The sequence below is a fragment of the Erpetoichthys calabaricus genome, chromosome 11 (assembly GCF_900747795.2).
Source record: "Erpetoichthys calabaricus chromosome 11, fErpCal1.3, whole genome shotgun sequence".
Classification (NCBI taxonomy): domain Eukaryota; kingdom Metazoa; phylum Chordata; class Cladistia; order Polypteriformes; family Polypteridae; genus Erpetoichthys; species Erpetoichthys calabaricus.
In genome coordinates this window covers 143,419,508-143,439,956 of record NC_041404.2, presented here as the reverse complement: position 1 = coordinate 143,439,956, position 20,449 = coordinate 143,419,508, and the positions used below count along the sequence as shown (strand labels likewise).

Here is a 20,449-nt window from a genome sequence, read left to right as displayed (position 1 = left end):
GCTTCTTATCTTCACGACACAAGAAGACCGTGCAATGGCATCAAAGCGCAGAGCAGAATATTTACACACAGCTGTTACCTTTAAAACAGGACTTCATGAGCGGCCAGAGCATCCTGATGGCCTGCTAACCATTGTGACAGACGGCCGGGACGTCCAAAAAATGAACAGATGGGGGAAGGTAGCTACTTTGGAACACTGCCTCCCCCAGGACGCTAGACGGAGATTTCCCTGCAGCATAGCAGTGCCCTGGATTCCCACAGGGCACCATGGGATATGAAGTTCGGCTTCACAGTCCTGATGGGTACCCGCCAGGAGACGCTGCAGGGAGACACAGGGATTTCTGCTTCCCGTATAGCCCAGAAGTACTCCCAAGTCATGGGGACAGAAGCCCCGAAGTACTTCCGGGCTGAAGAAAAAGACAATTCTCCACCGGACCTGGAAGTGCTGACGAGTCACATGAACGGGAGGACAGAAGCGCTTCCGGGTCAAGGACTATATAAAGATCTGGTGGAGACACAGCAAGCAAGCCGGAATTGGGAGGTGGATTGACAGAACTTACTAGAAGGAGAGGAGGAGAGTATTGTGTTTATTTGTAGTATTATTATTATTGCCTTTGTATGGTGGCAGAGGTGCTTCATGGCACCACTATTGAAAGAGAAAGAATAAAATATCCTTTTGGTGCTTTTACCTGGTGTCTAGGACGTTTGTCTATTGGGTTTGAGGAGCAGCAGTGCCCTCTAGTGTCACACCATTAACATAAAAATGCACTACATTATTATATATAATTATTGGTAAAAGTCATTTTGCCACGCTATACATCAAACACAATTTCCTTTTTTTTTTTTTTTAAATCTAATATATAATAAAATATTAAAGGTCTGTGTGTCCAGTCCTTCTGAGCAATCTGATTGGTCAGTGGTGTGATTGGTCAGTTTAGCTTTGGTGATGCGACAAATGAGGAAGAGTGAGATGCACGAGGGTGGAGGGGGATAAAGGCGTAGGAGGCACGCGGAGAGAGACGCTTTCAAAGATGGCAAGAGTAAACCCGGACAGGAGATGAGAAAGGTGCCTTGAAAATAATGACAGAGTCTGAGAAGCAGGCTTTATGGGAATACACTTGACAGAGGGAGAGCTGGTTCAGAGACACTCGCATGCAAATAAAGAGGAAAGGTGCTAAAGGTACATATTTTTTAATCGTTCTATTACCTGTCTTCAACAGGTACCATGGCTAGTGCAATAATAAAGATAAATAAGAGCTTATCAATAAATTGGTTATACATGATAAATATTTTTCACAATAGCACAAGGCAAAGATTTTCATATAAATTTATAACAATAAAGTCTAACCTGAGTAACTGCATTAAGTTTTTGTCAAGTAAAACTTCTGAACTTGTACTTTCAATTTAAATTAGTTTTTATTCCTAGCAAGGATGAACAGGGTACTGAATCAAAATAAATAAATTAGTAGTACATGCCATCCTGTTGTTTCTATTCAAGGAGCAGGGAAAAAATATGACTTGGGCTCCAAATCTTAATCCCACTTAATGGCTCCACAATAATACGCTGATCTGAAAACAGGCAATCAGATCTGGTAGACAACATTGCCCCTCTTTTTACTGATGAGAAACAGTTCAGCATCCTTTGTTCCCAGACCCTGATTAATCTAATTAAGTCAAGTCTTGGCTTTCTTACTGACAGGAATCACCTAACACTACGCTCACATTACAAGCCTCATTGCTCAATTCTGATTTTTTGCTCAGATCGGATTTGCCTGTCTTGATGGTTTACCTTCATAAGTGCAAGTGACCTGAATCAAAACTGTAATGTGAACGCATCTGTCCTCCGAAACGGCACACAAGCGCACACCGAATATGTTTGTGCACGAGTCACCAACAACAAAAAGGTCCAATTTTTGGGAGGACTCATGGTATTAAAACCAACAAAATGGATGAGCTGGTAGCTAGCGTATGCATTGCATTTTGCTCTGGAGGATGGCAAATAGTTTGTCAGCTGTACATGATTAGGTTGAGAAGGCCAAAAAAAAAAAAAAAAACCCCAGACGGTTAGCTTTTGCTGTTTTCACAGCTATTGTTGGCACTGCTGAACTAAGGGGTGTGTGGGTATAAGAAAAGAGCGAGCAATAGTGGGGCCGTGACTGTTGACAAAGCTTTAGCTCTCCTCCAGCATTGTTTTGTCGCACTGCTGGTGCTGGCTGATGACAGCAGCGCTCAGCCCATGTATATAGGCAAAACACACACGAATTCCGATCTGACCTTTCTCATTCATGTTGTGTGACCATGAATCGGATATCGGATATGTATCTAATCTACGACCACATATGAGAGTGACTCAAATCTGATTTGAAAACATTGGAATTCTGAGTCCACAGAGTCCTGAAAACATCAGATTTGTGTCACATTAAGGCAAAAAAATAAAGTAAAAATTAGATTTGAGTCACTTCAGCCTCTTAACGTGAACGTAGCCTAATTGAGCAACTCCTCTTGTATGGGTTTCAAGTATATGTCTCCTACTGCTGCCCCATGTAGACACAGATTTTTCTAATCAGATACAAGGTTCAGCCAATGTCACATTACGTGACTTTTCGTTGGTATTTTGGACTTGCCAGACTGCAGTTGCTGGTCTCACTGTCAGGCCAGGTCAGTTTCCACAACTGTAGATCACTGGACATGCCAAATTAGACAAATGCATGCCGACCTGCCAGCACAGTCATGCTCACCCCTTTTTGTGACAGGCAACAACATACTGCTGGACAGAACTGGTGCTGTTCAAAGGGTTAACAGGTACCACGAGTTCAGCCTCAATCACTGCCCTTTATCCATTTTCTTCTGTTTGTGAGGTTTAAAACACTTGTACTCCTTATATTTATTGCACTTCCAGATGAGTGTTCATTGGTTGTCAGCTCTTATGCACACAGAGGCCATCCTACTACAAATGTCGGACTAGTTGGAGTGACTCTCTGGGTATGTCACATTAACTGACTGGTTAAGATTAAGTTAATGATGGCTAGAAATGAAAATCTCTGGAAAAGCTGCATCATGTAACATGACCTTATAATGAAATGCAGTGGCTCAATCTGTTGGCCATATTTAGCTCATGCTGAACTGTGCACACTTTTCACAGCTCTAGGTGAACAGATACTATACTCTTTTGATATCTCTCTATTATAAAAGGAAATCCTGGGACGAGACATTTTCAGAGATAATTTCAGGTCCCGCGAGATGAGACTTTTTACCAAGAGATCTTGACAAGTCCCGCCCTCCTCTCAAACATTTACAACCACACTCACGGTCCAATCACTTCCCATTCGTGTGAATGCTATTGTCAGACACAGTTCCTGCGCTCTCAGCTCCAAGTGGGGTCGGAAATAAAAGACAAAGAGTAGAAGACAAAGTAGAACATCGTAAAGAGGTTCAAAAACATTGGTGCGATACACATGCAGAGCAGAGATTATGAAAGTACTAAAATTCAAAAGTCTCAAAAAACATAGTAAAGATCGCATTAGCTCTAACAAATGGAAATTATTACTCAGTGAAATAACGGAACAGCGAAAAGAGATCGAATATATGGACATATGTTATATGACATAAGTATGTAGGCATTGTTTGGCTTTAAACTTTAAGTCGGAGACTTGCTGATCGTCTAATTCGTGTTGCCATCTGGGAAAAGTAATATTTCTTCCCAATGAAGAGACCTGTCCAGTAGAATTAAAAGATTTCTTGTTTGGCGACAATGAAATCCACGCGAATGGCAGAGATGTGAAGTAGCTGGCACGTAGCACAGGCCAGGGGGTTGGCGAGCGAAATGAGCAGGGGGTGAAGCCCCCTAGTTTAAAATAAGATTCAGATACTGCACTAAAACCTTCGGTTTGCAACAGGACATTCATTGATTTAGCGCATACTTACGGCATTACACAGACATTGGACAAAGGTGACCTTATAAAAAGGCAGACTTTCATACAATTTTTAACAACTTATGTAAGATGTAATTTTAGCATGTGGAATCAAGTTGTATCCGCATTAAAAAAATTGTTTTTTTTGTATATGAACTTACATATTTATTAGAAAAATTCATTTGTAAAACCTTGCACCTTCAAGGCTAAGTTGCCAGGCACTAAAAATAAAAAGATTCAAAATTAAGGAATAAGATCAGAAAAAAATAGCACAATGACCTGCCTCTCCTGTGAGTTCACATTTCAAAAACACAGTCATGTTTTCCAATGGACCACCATATCCAGAGACACCACTGCCCTCCCCCCCAACCCCCTCAATCCAGGATACACCTACTTCCTGCAGTCTGCCATGAGTAGCTAGCCTGTGAGCACTTACATAATGCTTTCCCACCCTGCCTTTTTCCTTTTAGAAGCTTTTAAAGAAAAAAAAATCCTTCAGATTCCAACAATTTTGAAATGGGAGCCAAGAGGTCCTATTGAGCACAGATCTGGTTATGAGTAAATGTTGTCCGCATCACGTCCATATCTCTGCAGGAAACCCAGAGAATGAATGTGCAGGAGTCACGTACAAAAAAAAAAAAAAAAAAAAAAAAAAATCTACCCTACCCCATATAAGGATACTACATATTTGTCCAGTGAATGTTAAATCCCCCAAAGTCATATATTGTTTACAGAGATCTGTTTTTGTTTATAATTCAAAAATGAAACCTGTATTCAACTGAAAAGCTGGCATGAAGCCTAAGCACTGTTCATATTTGAGCTGCTACAACTTGGAGATCCACCACATAAAATACTCAACCTCTTCTGTACACCAGTTCATGAAGGGTCTTCTCTTGAGATGGCAAGACACTAATTTCAAACTTTTCTTAAAGAAAAAACAAATGTAAGAATGCTAAAATCAGGCAGCAGAGTGCTCTTATAACTCATACGCTGTACTTTTTGACGTAGCAAACCTTATTGCACCATCTAAAAGCCCCTCTCTAATGATGTATTACAAGTCTTCAGAATTTTTAACAGATACTTCTAACTAATAGATTTCTATACCATATAGATACTATTACTTACTAAAAGATAACCTACAAAAACAGGTTTTTAGAGTTCTTAGCCAAAAGTTATCAGAAGGTCTTTTCCCAACAAAAGCAATGAAAAGAGGTAAACAGGGACTTGCAGAAGAGCACTGGATGATTAATGAACAGCATAGCAAGCAAACAAGAAAGGACTGGCAAATAAGAACCTGAACGGGTCTGACTTGCAACATGTGTCTCTCCGACTTTGAACAAATGATTATTCAGCTTCCATTACACTAACAAGCCAGAATCTTAGCCAGGACATTCCCAGACAGTCATACTTCTAGAAACTCATGGGTGGACACTGCAGAGCACAGTGGCTGCAACATTTACATTACCAATACAGAAAATATTTCCTTCCCTTCAAAGCCAACAAAAATGACATAATTACTGTAATAATATTGTTCGATTCATTCTTTAACAATTACACAAAAAGAGTATACGCGTCAAACTGGACACTGAATGATCTGCTGAACAGGAATAATAAAGTTCATAACATGGGTGGATGGCACAGGAAATAAGCACATTTGTTAAATAAATGAAGTGCCACTTTTAAAAGAGCAAAGGAAAAATGTAAATAAAAAGATTTAGGAAAGGAAGAATTTCAGGACTCAGTCAGACTACAAAAATGGCTTACTACATTTATTACACATTTCAATCTATAAACCTGTATATCTCCAGACAAGGCATACATGTGCTTAGTTGAGGGAAAAAGGTTTCAAATAAAATCCTCTTTATACGAACTAATATTCGATCCACTACTCACTACAAATACCATTTCCCAGTAAGTGGAAGACAAATAACAATCCATATTATTAATTATAAAGTTAAAAAAATATATATTTCTAGTATGAATAAAATCAATATACAAGCAGAACGCAGCTCACTGTCAATCAGTTTGGGATCAGAATGGTCAAGACTGCTGGGCTTAAAGGCCTGTCCTTGTCAAAATTTTTCTAATGTTCTAAAATAAAAATAAAACAGAAAACCATTTACATTCTGTTTCAAGTATTTAGTTAGTTATTTTCAAATTAGTGTTGTGTGTATCAACAACAACCCGTACAGAGCTAAATTTTTTATATCTGCTCTTTACAAATAAAATCCAAAGCCTAAAGGTGCAATGATTTTATGTCACGTTTTTTGTCATGTTTTAGATTGGGCTTATTTTAAAACCTACATATATATGTTTGGTATCATTCTTTTCAGAATTTATCGAACTTTAAAGTGATGTTGTTAGGATTTTCAGATTCTTATTCCATTTTTCAAATTATAAACTAAAATATCAAGAAGGTCGAGTTACGATGACCCATTACATACCACTTTAGTTTTCACGTGATTTAAATGATTTTTTTTTTTTTTAAGTTTTTTTAGCTATAAGAATGTCACTTAAAACGAATGGATCATTTATTTAGTCTCTTATAAATACTTATCGAGCATAGTGGACCTCAGTTTAATGGGAATACTCCAATTGGTAAGAGTAAATATTTTATTCTCATTTCATGATTTTTACTCTATTAAATGATAATTGTGTGTGTGTGTGCCCTGCGGTAGGCTGGCGCCCTGCCCAGGGATTTGTTCCTGCCTTGCGCCTAGTGTTGGCTGGGATTGGCTCCAGAAGACTCCCGTGACCCTGTGTTAGGATATAGCGGGTTGGACAATGAATGGATGGATGGATGGATAATTTTCCTTTTACATATTTATAGAATTTTGTGAGTTTGTCCACAAATATATATACTGTCTTCCCTGAATGAGATATTTAACATTTCTAGCAGGTGTGCCAGTAATTGTTTAACTGAGCCAGAAAGATAAGAAATGATCAAAGAATTAAGTCGAAGGTTAAAGACAGGATTTTAAGACAACAGTTAAGAAGTGAGCGCAGGAGAAGAAGTTAGATGTGGCAGAAATGAGAATGCAGAGCTGGATGTGTGGAGTTACAAAAAAGGCCAGAATAAGAAATGAAACAATAACAGGTACAAGAAAAGTGGGAGAGATATTAAAGAAAAAGTACAGGAAAGAAGCTTGAACTGGAATTGGGCATGTGATGAGGAGGGACAATGAACATGTGGGCAAAACAGTGATGGGACTGGAAGTACAGGGGAAGAGAAAGCTTGGGAACCAAAGCAGAGATGGATGGATAAAGTAAAAGAAGATCTGAAGGAAAAGGGTCTGACCGAGCTGTTTGGAGAAACAAGCACATTGAATAGGAAGAAGACAAAGAAAGATAAGAAATATGTCTACTCCTGTGGGTTGTTAAAACACCTTAAGACTAAGGTGTGTCACTCCTGCTCCACATCAACACCCTTGCCATTTTATTTATGGCTGGATTTGGTCCCCAGACATATTAAGGACTTTTGATCAACTAACTAATTGAACTACACCAAAGGGATTGTGAATCACAAATTCTCATAGATGTCAACAAAGTACAGAAAGCAATATGTACCTAATGTATGTTTGCTACTGTACCATTAAGAAACTAAAAATACATCCAAATTTCTCATTTTAAAACCTGTAGAATTTCCATAACCACTAAGCCTATAAATAAATTGGTGCACATCCGGTTGTGCCAAATTTGCACTTTATTCTCCAGCAGGCCACACCCATGCCTTATTTTCTTAATGAGCACTCCATCATGTTTCTAAACAGCAACATGACAGAAATTGTAATTACAAAGGGCAAACCTCCGGCTGTCAGTTTCAGTAGATTTTGACATTTCAAGCGACTTCACCTCCTCCTTCATTCCATAGGCAGGCAGCACTTGAAAGCTAAATGAGGAACACCCCCGCTCTAAAATGCAGCAGCTGATGCTGCTCTCAAGCACCTTCTAGTACACTGATGGCTCTGTTCATTACTACAGAGAGCAAATAAAAAGCCATAGCATTAGCAGAATGAATTTTAAAAAAAAGTAAAACTTTCAGAGATGGCCCCAGCAACGCCAGGGTTGATTAGCACAAGAGTGACTTTCAATATATGAGTGATAAAAAAGGCAGGCATGACATTCAATTTTGCTAATCATAATTAATCATTTTAAGAGGTAAAAAATTACCAGAAAAGAAAAAAAAATGCCATTTTTCACTAATTGCAAATTGCCAGTGATATTGAATTACATGTAGTGTACTCTAAAACATCTATTATAAAAATAATTGTTACCAGAAATATGCTATGTCAGTTTTCAGTCTGTGGGTTAACATTTTTAGAATATCTGCAGCCATGTCTGTGAGACACTACTGGATCAACTGACAGTGCAAAGCCAAATGCCCAGCTAACCAAACAATACACACCTACAGTTCTTAGCTTAAGTATTTTATAATTAAATTACTTTAAATCCACAAAAACACCTATAAACACACTTGTGTTGTTTCACACAGATCTGACACCCAAAGCATTATGGTGGCTACAGGAACAAAATGACACCATCATGTCTTGCATATTCCAGCTGTACAAACTCAACTCAGATGACCAAATGCAAAACGGCTTCTGATTGGCCAAAACAATGAATGGTCAAATTTGTGAATTTAGATAGCAATGCAACTTAGAGGTGGAAGTCATTTCCAGTTTGGGGGCCCTATTTCAGGTGGTGTTTATTCCATCTTTTTAGTAAGAAAAAAAAATTCAAATATTCAACCTAATATAGAAAGATAATTATTCTATGGGATTAATAAAGTATCTATCTATCTATCTAAAATATTCTACATTAAACAAATGGAACAATTTCTTCAGATTACAAGTTAACATTGCCGTATATGCTCAAATTGTTCTTTTAAAAATACCATGCGACTGATCCCAAACGGCCGATGTAAAAAACAAATGTCAACGTATCCTCTACTGATTAATCGCCTCATGTGTAACCTGAAGTAATCACATGAGCGCTTCAAGTGAAAGCACGAGGAGTACGAAAGTTGTTGGTCGTGACCAGCTTAATCATATTTTCTGCACATGAGCCTTGAGATAGTTGTTCCTATGGCAAACATTACATGTTCCTTTAATTAGAAAACCAACCACTAGTATAATGACTGAACTTTTTAGGAAGAGGTGTTTAGCAATTTATCCTTTGTCAACTTCACGTTTCATAATCACAGAAGGAAACCCTTGTTGAAAACAAGATGCAAGAAGGACTTATCTGACAGTATTTCCAAAGTGAACAAGCAATGGGAATATCTTTGTTCCCAAACTTCAAGGAAGTGTAGTGGGGAAAAAAAAAAGTTACATTGGTTTATGATGGATTTTATTGGGGAATACTGCATAATCAGACATTGATCTTATAAAATGAATGGCTCCATCCATTTTGTCCTCTTACATTTAAACCAATATAAAGTAGCTATATCGGATTGCATTAAATATGATTATGTTCTATTTTCAATTTGGTAAAACAAATGATTTCAGCGCAGTATAAAATACCAAGAATTTGTATTTGTGTCAACACAGGCCTTTTGAAACAGCAAAGACCTACAAAAGGTACAGCAACGACGCAACAGCTTGAATTGTCTCCATGGATGCCTGAAACAACCCTAAGTCCTTCTATTGACGGTGTATAAAGTTACAGAAAATACTTCCTGGTAGGAAAAAAAAAAAAAACATTTATGTCCCATCGCCTTATGATTTTGGGGTCTTTGGGAAAGCATTCATTACTTATGTCGTCTATGAAACATGGCAAGAAGAGTCCACTAAACTAGTAACCAAGAAAAGGGGATTCATTAATTTGGGCCCTGTCCAGATTCCATTCCTACCTTGCACCCAATGGGATGCTGGGATAGGTTATGGATGGATAGAAAGTATCATCTATGAATTGTGGGATGATTTATACTGTTAACAAAAAAAAGAGGTGAACCTTTGAAGGATAAGCTAGATATTTTTTAAGTTAAAATTATTTTCTCACAATAGCAGCATTCTACAGTTTGCCCCAGACACTTATTTTTTTTTGATTGAAGCCGTATGTAGTAATGTCATATACCAAGTCAAGTTAAGTCAAGTTGGGGAGCATGCACTGGTACCGTGAGTTGCCGCACTCACTACACGATGAAACAACTCGGGATCCCGGTTGGCAACCCCCCAGGATGACATGCGGTCCATTACCATCCTCCAGAAGTGACCCTCTATCTGCTGCAGCCAGGTGTTACGTGGGTCACCCCTTGGCCTGGTCCAGCCACTCAGGTCCCCAACAATGAGGATCTTACAAGCCTGATCACCCTCAAGGAAACGTGCCACATGGCCGTAGTGCCGTAACTGACACTACCTCACAATGCAGGTAATGTGCCTCATTCGGGACTCCATGAGCAACACAAAGTCAAACCAACGGTACCCAAGAATTTTCCGGAGAGACACAGTACCAAAGGAGTCTAGTCTTCGTCTCAGGTCACTGGATAGCGTTCATGTGTCACAACCATATAACAAGACAAGAAGCACCAGGACTCTAAAGCGACTCTTCCAGCGACCTCATGACCCCCCAAGCTCTCCCAATCCGTCCATGGACTTCATAGGAAGAGTCACCAGAGACATGAATGGCACTGCCAAGGTAAGCTCAGATTTTAAATCCCAGCTGAAGACTCACTACTTCAGTTTAGCAAACCCTGACTAGAGCTGCTGATTAACTGTACAGACTGCATCTCTGTTGTTAGTCATTAGCACTAAAACATAAGTAAAATGACAGTTATTTGTTACTAACCCTCAACTATTCTGTTTCTCTTCTCGGTACTCAAATGTGGCATTTGGTGCCACGGCCCACCTGCCAAGTTGTTTTGCCTGCCTAAGGTAAAGTCATTCCTGATGGAGGATCGCAGGAATCGTGAGAAAGAGGGGTCCTTTCATTGGATTGGCCGGCCCAGCGCTGTCTCAGCTGTGGAATGGCCAAATGGGGGAGGCAGCTTGATGGCTGAGGTCTCCAGGACTCTAAACAAATCCAAATCATATTATGTGATATCATCTACTGTTAAATTCTGCTCCGTACTTGTAAAATGTTTAATTTTATGCTGTATTGAGGATTTGTTCTGTTCTGTGTATTATATTGTATTGACCCCCTTCTTTTTGACATCCAGTGCACGCCCAACCTACCTGGAAAGGGGTCTCTTTTTGAACTGCCTTTCCCAATGTTTCTTCCATTTTTTCCCTACAAGGGTTTTTTTGGGAGTTTTTCCTTGTCTTCTTAGAGAGTCAAGGCTGGAGGGCTGTCAAGAGGCAGGGCCTGTTAAAGCCCATTGCAGCACTTCTTGTGCAATTTTGGGCTATACAAAAATAAATTGTATTGTATTGCAAGTAAACCTCTCGACGAGGTCGACACTCTCTCCGCAGACAGACACACTGCTGATGGCTGTGCCCAAGAGGTCATTAAAGGCCTGCATCTTGGTTTTTGTCCAGGACACTTGCAAGTCCAGACACTCAGACTCCTCGCGATCACAGCCTTCGTTGACTCCGCGAAGATCACAGCATCGTCAGCAAAGTCAAGATCCATGAATCTTTCTTCACCAACAGATGTCTTCCCAAATGGGCTTAAAATGCACACATATGGGAATCAATCCAAGCATCACACAAAATCCTTGACAATTACCCACATATACATTGCTTTGAAGCAATAAAGCTACCAGATTAACTAAAAATATCTTGAAAGTAATGGAATTATATTAATGGATGCACAACAAAGTTGAAAGCCATTTAATCACAGGTGTTTGCTGCCATCTTTTCCAAGAGGAGAATACTTTCCATCTTTTCCATTCATAAACATTTTAATGGGTGAAATTTTCAAATAAACACAAATGCGCCAAGGGATGTAATATACTTGGTTGTCAGTGGCCTGTAGCAGGTAATCACAGACTTTCAGGAATTAAAATATGCATCTATAGCCATGTACTGTACAACAAAATAGCTCCATAGCTAAAAATGCACATACCCATAAAGATAAAGACAAAACAAAATCGTGTGGCTACATTTTCTGACGACCTGCGTTTAATAATCCTAATTCTTTGAAGCTATCACTTCAAGTGGTTCACCTAAACACAAAAGCAGCCATTGGTCTCAGACGTAAATTCAACAGAGAAGCCCTTTATTTAAAAAAATAAAAGGAAGAAAAAAAATTCTGTGCCCTGAACTGCATGACTTCTCACTCTCAAATACAACAGTCTATTACTGCCCTGTTTACATGGAAAAAGGATGAACAAACAAACAGGTAATTCACAAATTCTTTGCTCCACATCACTTATGACATACTTGTGTTCTCTTGATTAAATACTTCTACCTACAAGCAATATGACTTATCATGTGCTAATGTAACAGCCTGAATTAACTGGAGTATTGAATCAGCAAAAAAGTCAGAAGGGTGAAATGGTGACGCTAACCAAGGTGGATTCCAGGATTTTTCATGGCTACTGCAAAACACATGCTTGGTGAATCCCAACTCTGAATAGCCTGCTGCATCTTAACCCACAGGTAAACTAATGACTGGGGAAGCCTGCCACACACTAAGCTTAATTTATTGAAGTGTTCCTGTAAAAAAAAAAAAATGACATGACTTTTTTAGACTTCTGGTATGAGATATTAACCTGTGGCTAAATGTTACCTGCAGATAGCCACACTGGTGTCAAGGGAAGATTTATATCATTAAGCACCAGTGTGGTGTACAGTACACAGTGGCATTCAAATATGGCTCTACTTAGATCCATCATGACAACACATGTCATTTAACTACTCTCTATTAAAACTGCTCTTCTAAAAGAAAAGTGGAATTCTCTAAGACTGCCATCTGCCAGGTTTCATGTATGATAAAGTACAAGCTGTGCATTCTGATGTCTCTTTCCTCGTCGGCAGTGCTCAGCTACTGGCTGACTTAATGTAGTCCGTCTCTACATAAGGCACATCTGCCTCTATCTTCCCATTCAATAAAAAATGAGTTGCTCAATATAGGACTGTCATTGACTGGGTGTTTTTTTTGTGTATGGTGGCCTATTATGAATTCAACAATAATAATGGTGGGTGTATGCATAAAAAAAAAAAAAAAAAAACAGAAGAGTCTGGACTCCTTTTAGAGTCTTGTCTGTTTGTCTGGTGCCTACTATCATAATACTCTGACAGCTACTTAAATACTGTAAGTATTTACACTCCGAATTACAAAAATAGTCTGTTGGTGTCTGCCTGTCTTAAACAGCACTCCACACAAATGATGCACGTATTGAGCATTTCAGGCTGTGCCGAAGTAATACAATGAGCTTCCAAGTGCATTTAGTTACAGCTGCAATTTACAAAGGATCAAACTGTTCCTAATCTTTGTGTCTGTAAAGCACCTCGGGGTCGAATTCGCTGTATAAAATTAAGGTTGTTCGTCTGTGCAATAGTTCTCTCCGTATCTGATGGGATTTTGTCACCCATAGTGCTTAGTGCTGCTGCTTCACAGCTTCAAAATATTTGGTTTGCACCTCTGTCTGCTCACTGCTTGCATGGCACTTACATGTTCTCCCTGTGTCTGCCTTTTCCCACTTAGGGCTCTAATAATGCCCTACAGAACAAAGATGTGTGCATCACGTTAATGGGCATATTCTCAAGTGACCTTGTGAGGAGGTGCACATGAGTCTGTCCTGAGAAGTAAGGGGGTGTCATTCAGAGTTGGTATCTCCCTTTCGCATGATGCTGTGAAACATGAAACAATCCCCAGTCTTCATAAACTAAGATTAAACAGGTTTGAGAATGTCCTCTCTTTTATATAGCCCCTTTCCAAATGATGATCAGTACAAGAGACATACAAATAAAGCAAGATAACAAAGGAAGAAAAGAAGATAAGTACAGGATAATATGGCTTGGACTACAGAACAATACACTGAATGCAGATAAGAAAGGATTGACACTAAGAATGGATAAACACCGCATCCTAGCCACAATCAATATGGCAAGCACAAAGGAATCACCTGTAAATTATGCAAAATTATGCCAAATGTATTGAAGCATATTGAAATAGTTGACTTAAAACGAAAACTGTAAAATTTTCTTTTGTTTAAGCAATATAGGTATTATAAGACATACTGTATTTTATTCATACACCGCTACACCAGTAGTTATTTAAGATTAGATGTTCTGCACTCTCTTTCTTGGAAGACATTAATTCAGAAAGAATAGCTATATTGTAACCAGAGCCTTTGATCTTATTGAGCTCTTTGTTGTGCTGGAAAGCCTTGGATAAGCTGCATAACCATAGGGGTCTGCAAAATTAAATGAGATGTGCAAGGCTGGTGTGTGAGCAACTAAGTGTACATGGTGCCTTACGATTACATTTATCTCAAAAAATAAAAAAACGCTCCAGAAAACAAGAACAAAAATTGAGATTCAATATTCATCTTCAAGCAAACGTTATGTATACTGTAAGTTTGCACTGCAGAACAAGCCCCAAACTAACTTTTGCTACAGCATACTTCATATGGGTCTATCCTTGCCTAAGACATTCTGATATCAGTCTTCCAACACAAACTGTCAGCCGGGGGCCTTTACCTTTGTAATTCCTATACTGAGTAGTCCTCTTTCCCCAGGTATGGATATGAAATTATGTTTACTTACGTATTCAAATTGCACCTGAAAACATCTCTCATGAATTCAAATTATTTATGCCTGCATTTGCTTATTTTCTACTGGACACTGCTGTATTTTTCTTACTGAATACGACTAACTCTTTTGTGCCACTATTCTCTCTATCAATCTGCTCCTGTGTCTTAATCAGTTGATTTTGTTTTATCTGATTTTGTCTGGATATCTGTAAAAAATACCCAGTTGTTTATCATACATTTGCATTATTCCATACTGCACTTTGAGCTGTATTTCTGTGTAACGCACCCTGTGGTAGACCTTGGCTATAAAAGGCACTATGTAAAGCCTTACAAAACGCTCATGCTACATTTGTGTGGTATGGGAAATGTGAGAACTAAGAGTTTCCCAGGGGAAACTTCACATGAATGCCCTTCCCGCCCTTCTAAGTAGTAGTTCCCAGTGGGACAATTCAGAGAGAACTGTGCTCCCCGACTTCTCCACCATGTGATGCAACGCTGACCTCTCACCTCATTTCAAAAATATGCTCAGCCACAAATGGCATTTGGCAGTCTTGTTGCATTTCAAGTACTTGCTTCATTCGTTTCTTTAACTCGTTTTTATTTAAAAAAAAAAAAAAAAAGGTTATTTTTTTTAATTGCTTCTCTTGGTGGATCAAGCAACAAATTGAAAGGAATCTCATGTATCTCCCAAAACACCAACCGGAAATGTACATGAATAGAACGAAGTGGGAAGATGTGACAACACAAAGGGCAACTCTTAAAATTCCCAGGGCACTGAAATGCAGCATAACTCACAGAGGAGAAAAACAACTAAGAGCAATTAAAGACACAGACTTTTACTGATAAAAATCAGGAGTATTAATGAATAATTTAAAGCAGTTCATGTAGTACTATATGGCGTTATTGAGTGAAACTCTCCGATAAACTCACCAAATCAGATGCAATAAAATTTCTCCAGTTCAATACATCCTCATTAGGCACACGTCTATTTAAAAGCCCAACACTGCTACACAATAATTACAAATAACAGCATGGCTGCAAATCATGCAACATAAACACAACACCTAAATTTGAATCATAACCAGATAAACATCATGGAATATGCGCAAAAACACTACATGTATATGAAGGATGTTTTTCAATGACCAGATTCAAACTGTCCTGACATGTCAAAACCAGTGTTTCTGAACTGGTGGGCCACAGCCTATTTCCAAAAAACTCTTGCAACCCACTCCGACAACTGCACACGATTCAAAGTGACAGTACTGCTTGTGGATCACAGCTGATCCCGGACAACCTCCTTAACTCCCACTGTAACGACTGTGCTCAAAATCACCAAGGAGGAAAAGCACTGATGATCACACTGGACTCATCTAATGCTCTAGTGATCAAACGGGAACCCCTCCCATGCTTGAACAATCACGCTCAATTCACCAAGGGGACAAGATAATGGTTCACGCTGAATTCAAGGAGGGGAAAGGGGTCGGTCATGCTGAATTCATGGAGGCAAACTGATTTTCAGTGGACCACACAAACACACTGGCATATGAAAAACTGGGTTGTGACACCACAAAGGTTGGGAAACACTGTTTTAAAATAATAAAAATTAAAATAGTATCTTATGAATAAATGTCTATGCGTGGAAGTGTGTGTGTCTGTCTCCGGCCTGGAAGTGAGAGGTGGAGTTGGGGTAAGGGACTCCACATCCGAGGAAACTGAAAATTCGCTTAGCCGCTAATAACACAAGTGAGGGCAGCACGTCAATTCAATTTTTTTTCTGATAATTTTAATAGTTTCTAGGAGCCCAGGCTTTTTAGCTTACAGAGATAGTATAAAATAACACTCTAACTAACTTTATATAAACTGCCAGTAAAGCTGAATTACACATAAATACTCATGAACCACTAATTTCGCTGAAGGGAATTTTATTAAAAGTTTCACATTGACTTACATTGTTAGAAAGGCTCTTCAATCCAGGCTTTTTTGGAAAGAGCATTGATGCAAATAAGAGACTACACTGATGTTTAATTTCCTCCAAACAGCAGATAGACTGAACAGCAAGAGCAATGTCACTCTGTCCCAATGTGTCAACTCATCTAAACACTGGAAATAATACTAGCTCTCAGGTTACAAGAGGAAATGTTTCACAAAAATTAAAATGAGGTGAGAGTCAAACTTCGGGCACAACTCATATGTTACAGGTATGATGCATGTGGACGCCAAGGATGAGGACCTACCAGAGAGGTAGTGCTGCTGCCTCTCCATTCCAGCATCCTGGGTGTGCAGCCTACACCCACTGGCTGTCTGTATGAACACATTCCTCCATTGTCTACATAGGCTTTCTTCACACACACCATGTGCTGGTTACATTGACCGGCAACTGTAAATCAGCCCCATGTGAATGTGGGTGTGCACTGGCCTAGCGCCCAGTGCCCTCCGTGACCCTTTACTGGATTATGCTGGCAGGAAAAAAAAAGTCTTATTTTATGTAGTCTGGATTATTGTAATTCTACCTTCAACAGTCTTCCTTAATAGCATACTCAACAGACTACAAAATTTAAAAAAATAAAAAAACACAGCTGCTATAATCCTGACGGAGACAAAAGATAACGATCTCATTATACCCGGTCGGTTTCACGTCACTTACAGAATCGATCCGTTGTCAAGAGCACCGTTCCAGAATATCGGTAAATGCCATTTACTTCTCATACACCCGTGAAGTCATCCAACTCTTCCACTAGCCTTGGTACACATTCTTCATTTCATACAACCTGGAAATCTCAAAAGGTCGGTTGGTTACACTGGCCTTTTAGAACATTTCAACTGTGTTAGTACAGTCGCCTCTTTCTTCTCACTTGCTTCCTACAACTCTTCTTCCAGCAATAAACTCCAGAAATGCACTCTGTGGTGTTTTAATGTGCCACAGCTGTTCTTGCTTCAAGTGATTTCAACATTTCTGCAGTGCATTGTCAGTGTCGTGTCTCCCTCAAGCTCCTCCTATTTGCCTGTTAACACAACATTTTTTGTCGCCATTTGTACTTCGGACTTGAGCTCAGCAGGGTAGTATTCCCCATAATTTCCCTTTCTTTATTTCTCATCGTCTTGTACTTTCCTTGGGAAAGAAACATTCTTCTGCCATCCTCCACCATTTCCACCTACACTTTCCTTGTTATTCCTCTGGGCCTCATCACTCCATGTCCATTAACGTATATTTCTTCACTTTGACATTCTCCATCTTTTGTTTCATACTGTATAAACAAATCATCTACAGTCACTTTCTTCTCACCATGCTACTGCCTCCACATACTGTAAATTCTCTCTTTCATTTTTGGGAATGGATATTCAAGTCTACATACCCAAATGAGCATTTGTCCATTCTTTGATTCTGCCATCATGAGGTCACTACTCACTTTAGTGCATCTTACCACACAGCCCAGAGAAACTGTTCCTTGCTTGTCTTTTACCTGTACTACACTTTTATTGTTATTCTGCCCAAAAGTTTTTTTTTTTTGATTATTGGTATTGTAGCGACTCTGACAGAACAAGAAACAAAGGAAAAGATTCAGCCACACCTTACACCAGACCCAACAAACATGAGCTAGCCAGCACTGCGTCACCCAGAGGAAACCCAACTACCGCACTACTCCCCAATTTGTGAGCCAAACTAAGGCCATTTTCTCCTTCTGAGGCTGTCTGGAAGCCAAGCACACAAGACCGAGAGGTCTTAGCAGCAGGGAGCGGAGTAATAAAGTTCCATCTCAGAGTGCCATTTATGCAACACCGACTCACACGATTTATAGGGCCAGGTATCCCCACCACTCTCATGACAGTCCACGGCTTCCCAAAGAGTATGTTCATCTCAAATCAGCACCCAGGACTGCTACACTGCTCTCCTCTCAGAACCATCTTCATTGAGGGTAACATGAACTCCATCACCAGGGCACTCAGCGGGTACAAGGCAAATGCATCTGTCCAATCTGAAGTGGGCAATCGTAGGTGTGGTTAAGGGGATCCATCAGTGTTAGTGCTAAACCAATTCGATGGGTCTATCCCACTTCACCAATTAGTTGGGTCTATCCCATTTCTGACACCACTGTAAAAACCTGCGACAGATGGAGGAATGATTTGGCCACACTACATCAGACCACTGGTGAGACCCTTAAACCTTCATTCACACTGCCAGGTCTTCTGCTTCACCATCTCGTCAGAGTTACAGAATCCCCTTAGCCTGCACACATATATGCACCAGCCAGCCAGCTCTGTCTTATTCTGCACACCCAGAGTCAGAGGCAACCCGACTGCCACACTTCCACCTGGTTTGTGAGTTGACCCCAGTTGACACGGACTGACAGACCTCAGCAGCAGGAAGAGACAAAATAAAGAGCTTTCTCATAGTGCCGTTTCTGCCCCTACAATCAGTGTCTATGGGGTCTCTTGTATAGCTTGTATTCTTGACCAGCCCACCCCCAACAGTCTGCAGCTTCCCAAAGAGAGTGTCCTTCTCAGATCCTCTACCTGGGGTCACTGCAATATTATTAAATTTTTTCAGAAAAAGTGTATAAAGAAACTCTCGTTTATACCAATAGAAATATGCCTGGGAAGAGCCTCACTGTGAAAGTTGTCTTTTTTTAGTCATTCTTGTGTGTATGTGAGAGTTTATTGTTTGTCGTAAAATAATAACCTTTATTTGTTACTGCATTTCTGCAAAAAGCCAAATTCCCCCCTGGTGACAAATAAAGTGCTATCAGTCTATCTTGTGTGTATTCTACAGCTGCATGTTGCTTCAATCGTTATATAAAGGAGCTGCTTTATTTTACCCACGATGTGGATTCAACTTATGTATTTGAAAAAAATTGTTCACTCTGCTGTACTTCATTAGTGTATGTGTACAGCAGATCTTGACCAGCAACGCACAAAACGTTCCTTTTATTGCAGATTTAGAAACCATGTGGGAAAAAATAGAGCCCAAATTTAGCCTTCCCTGTACAAAAATAACAAACACAGTTCTCCTTAGCCTTTAATACAGCAAACACATACACCCTTGCCCCAAGTAAGAAAAAAAAAACTGAAACGCGTTTAAAAGCCCTGGAAGTTCTGCGAGTTGCTGTTCTTGTCACTAGGATGCAGTAAGGAAAATTCCCGAGGCCAGATCCTGTCAAACATAACGGCAGGTAAAGCCCATCGCCCGTACCAAATCTCCCCCAATAAAGCCGCCCAATAAAATCCCTCAGGAAACCGACTGGTGAAGTCAGCAGTGCAGATGTTAATTGCATTCATTGCGTACGGCGAATACGAATAGTTGATTGCTTGACTGTTCAAGCGCGAGACGGGTTGCCGAAGGTATTGATGAGGGGAAGTTGCTTCGGCTCCGGCCCACACCTCACTCCCGCTAGCGCCTTCAGCTCAGAAAGCGAAGCCCAGCAGCTGAAGAGACCTTTTTTCCTCCCCTGAGCGAATAAAGCAGAAGCGCCGTAGCCCCGCAACACCAACACAACAAACACGTCAGGTCGCGATACACCCGCCACGCCGTCGGTCGAAGTCGACTTACCGAGGTTTTCTTCGTCCATTATTTTGACAGCAGAGAAAAGCGCGCGCGGACTGACCGACCGAACGCCTCCGAGCGCTCGCGACAGCTGGGATGCAGAGCGCAGACGAAGCCGTGGGCAGCCGCCGCCGCCGTCGCTGCTTTCTCTCGGTAAATCACTCTGTTTTTCCTTCCTCCCTTCTCCTTTTAACTTCCACTAACAGCTTCGGGAATATCCAGGCAAAAAATGAATTTAATTCGAGTGGATCATCTAAAGGTGTTATCACGGGAGACCCCCTTCGCCTCGATTACAACTGCTACCGCTAGCACCGCCGTCGTCGCCAATAAGCTGTAGTCTATCTCTCACACACAGTAC

The 20,449-nt window shown here is 40.1% G+C and overlaps 1 protein-coding gene across 3 annotated transcripts in view; it reads right to left on the bottom strand.

The window, feature by feature from the left end:
- Positions 1-20,449, bottom strand: part of LOC114661080 (cytohesin-3) — a 119,038-nt gene that overhangs the window by 44,869 nt on the left and 53,720 nt on the right. The window contains exon 1 of one of the 3 annotated variants that reach the window (XM_028814199.2): positions 20,098-20,409. The exons of 1 other annotated variant lie outside the window; for it this stretch is intronic. In XM_028814199.2, coding sequence (XP_028670032.1) covers positions 20,098-20,116 — 19 coding nt within the window. In that variant the 5' untranslated portion in view covers positions 20,117-20,409. Of the gene's footprint in view, positions 1-17,196; positions 17,411-20,097; positions 20,410-20,449 lie in introns of those variants that run through there. One more of the 3 variants, XM_051933661.1, reaches the window with a different exon arrangement.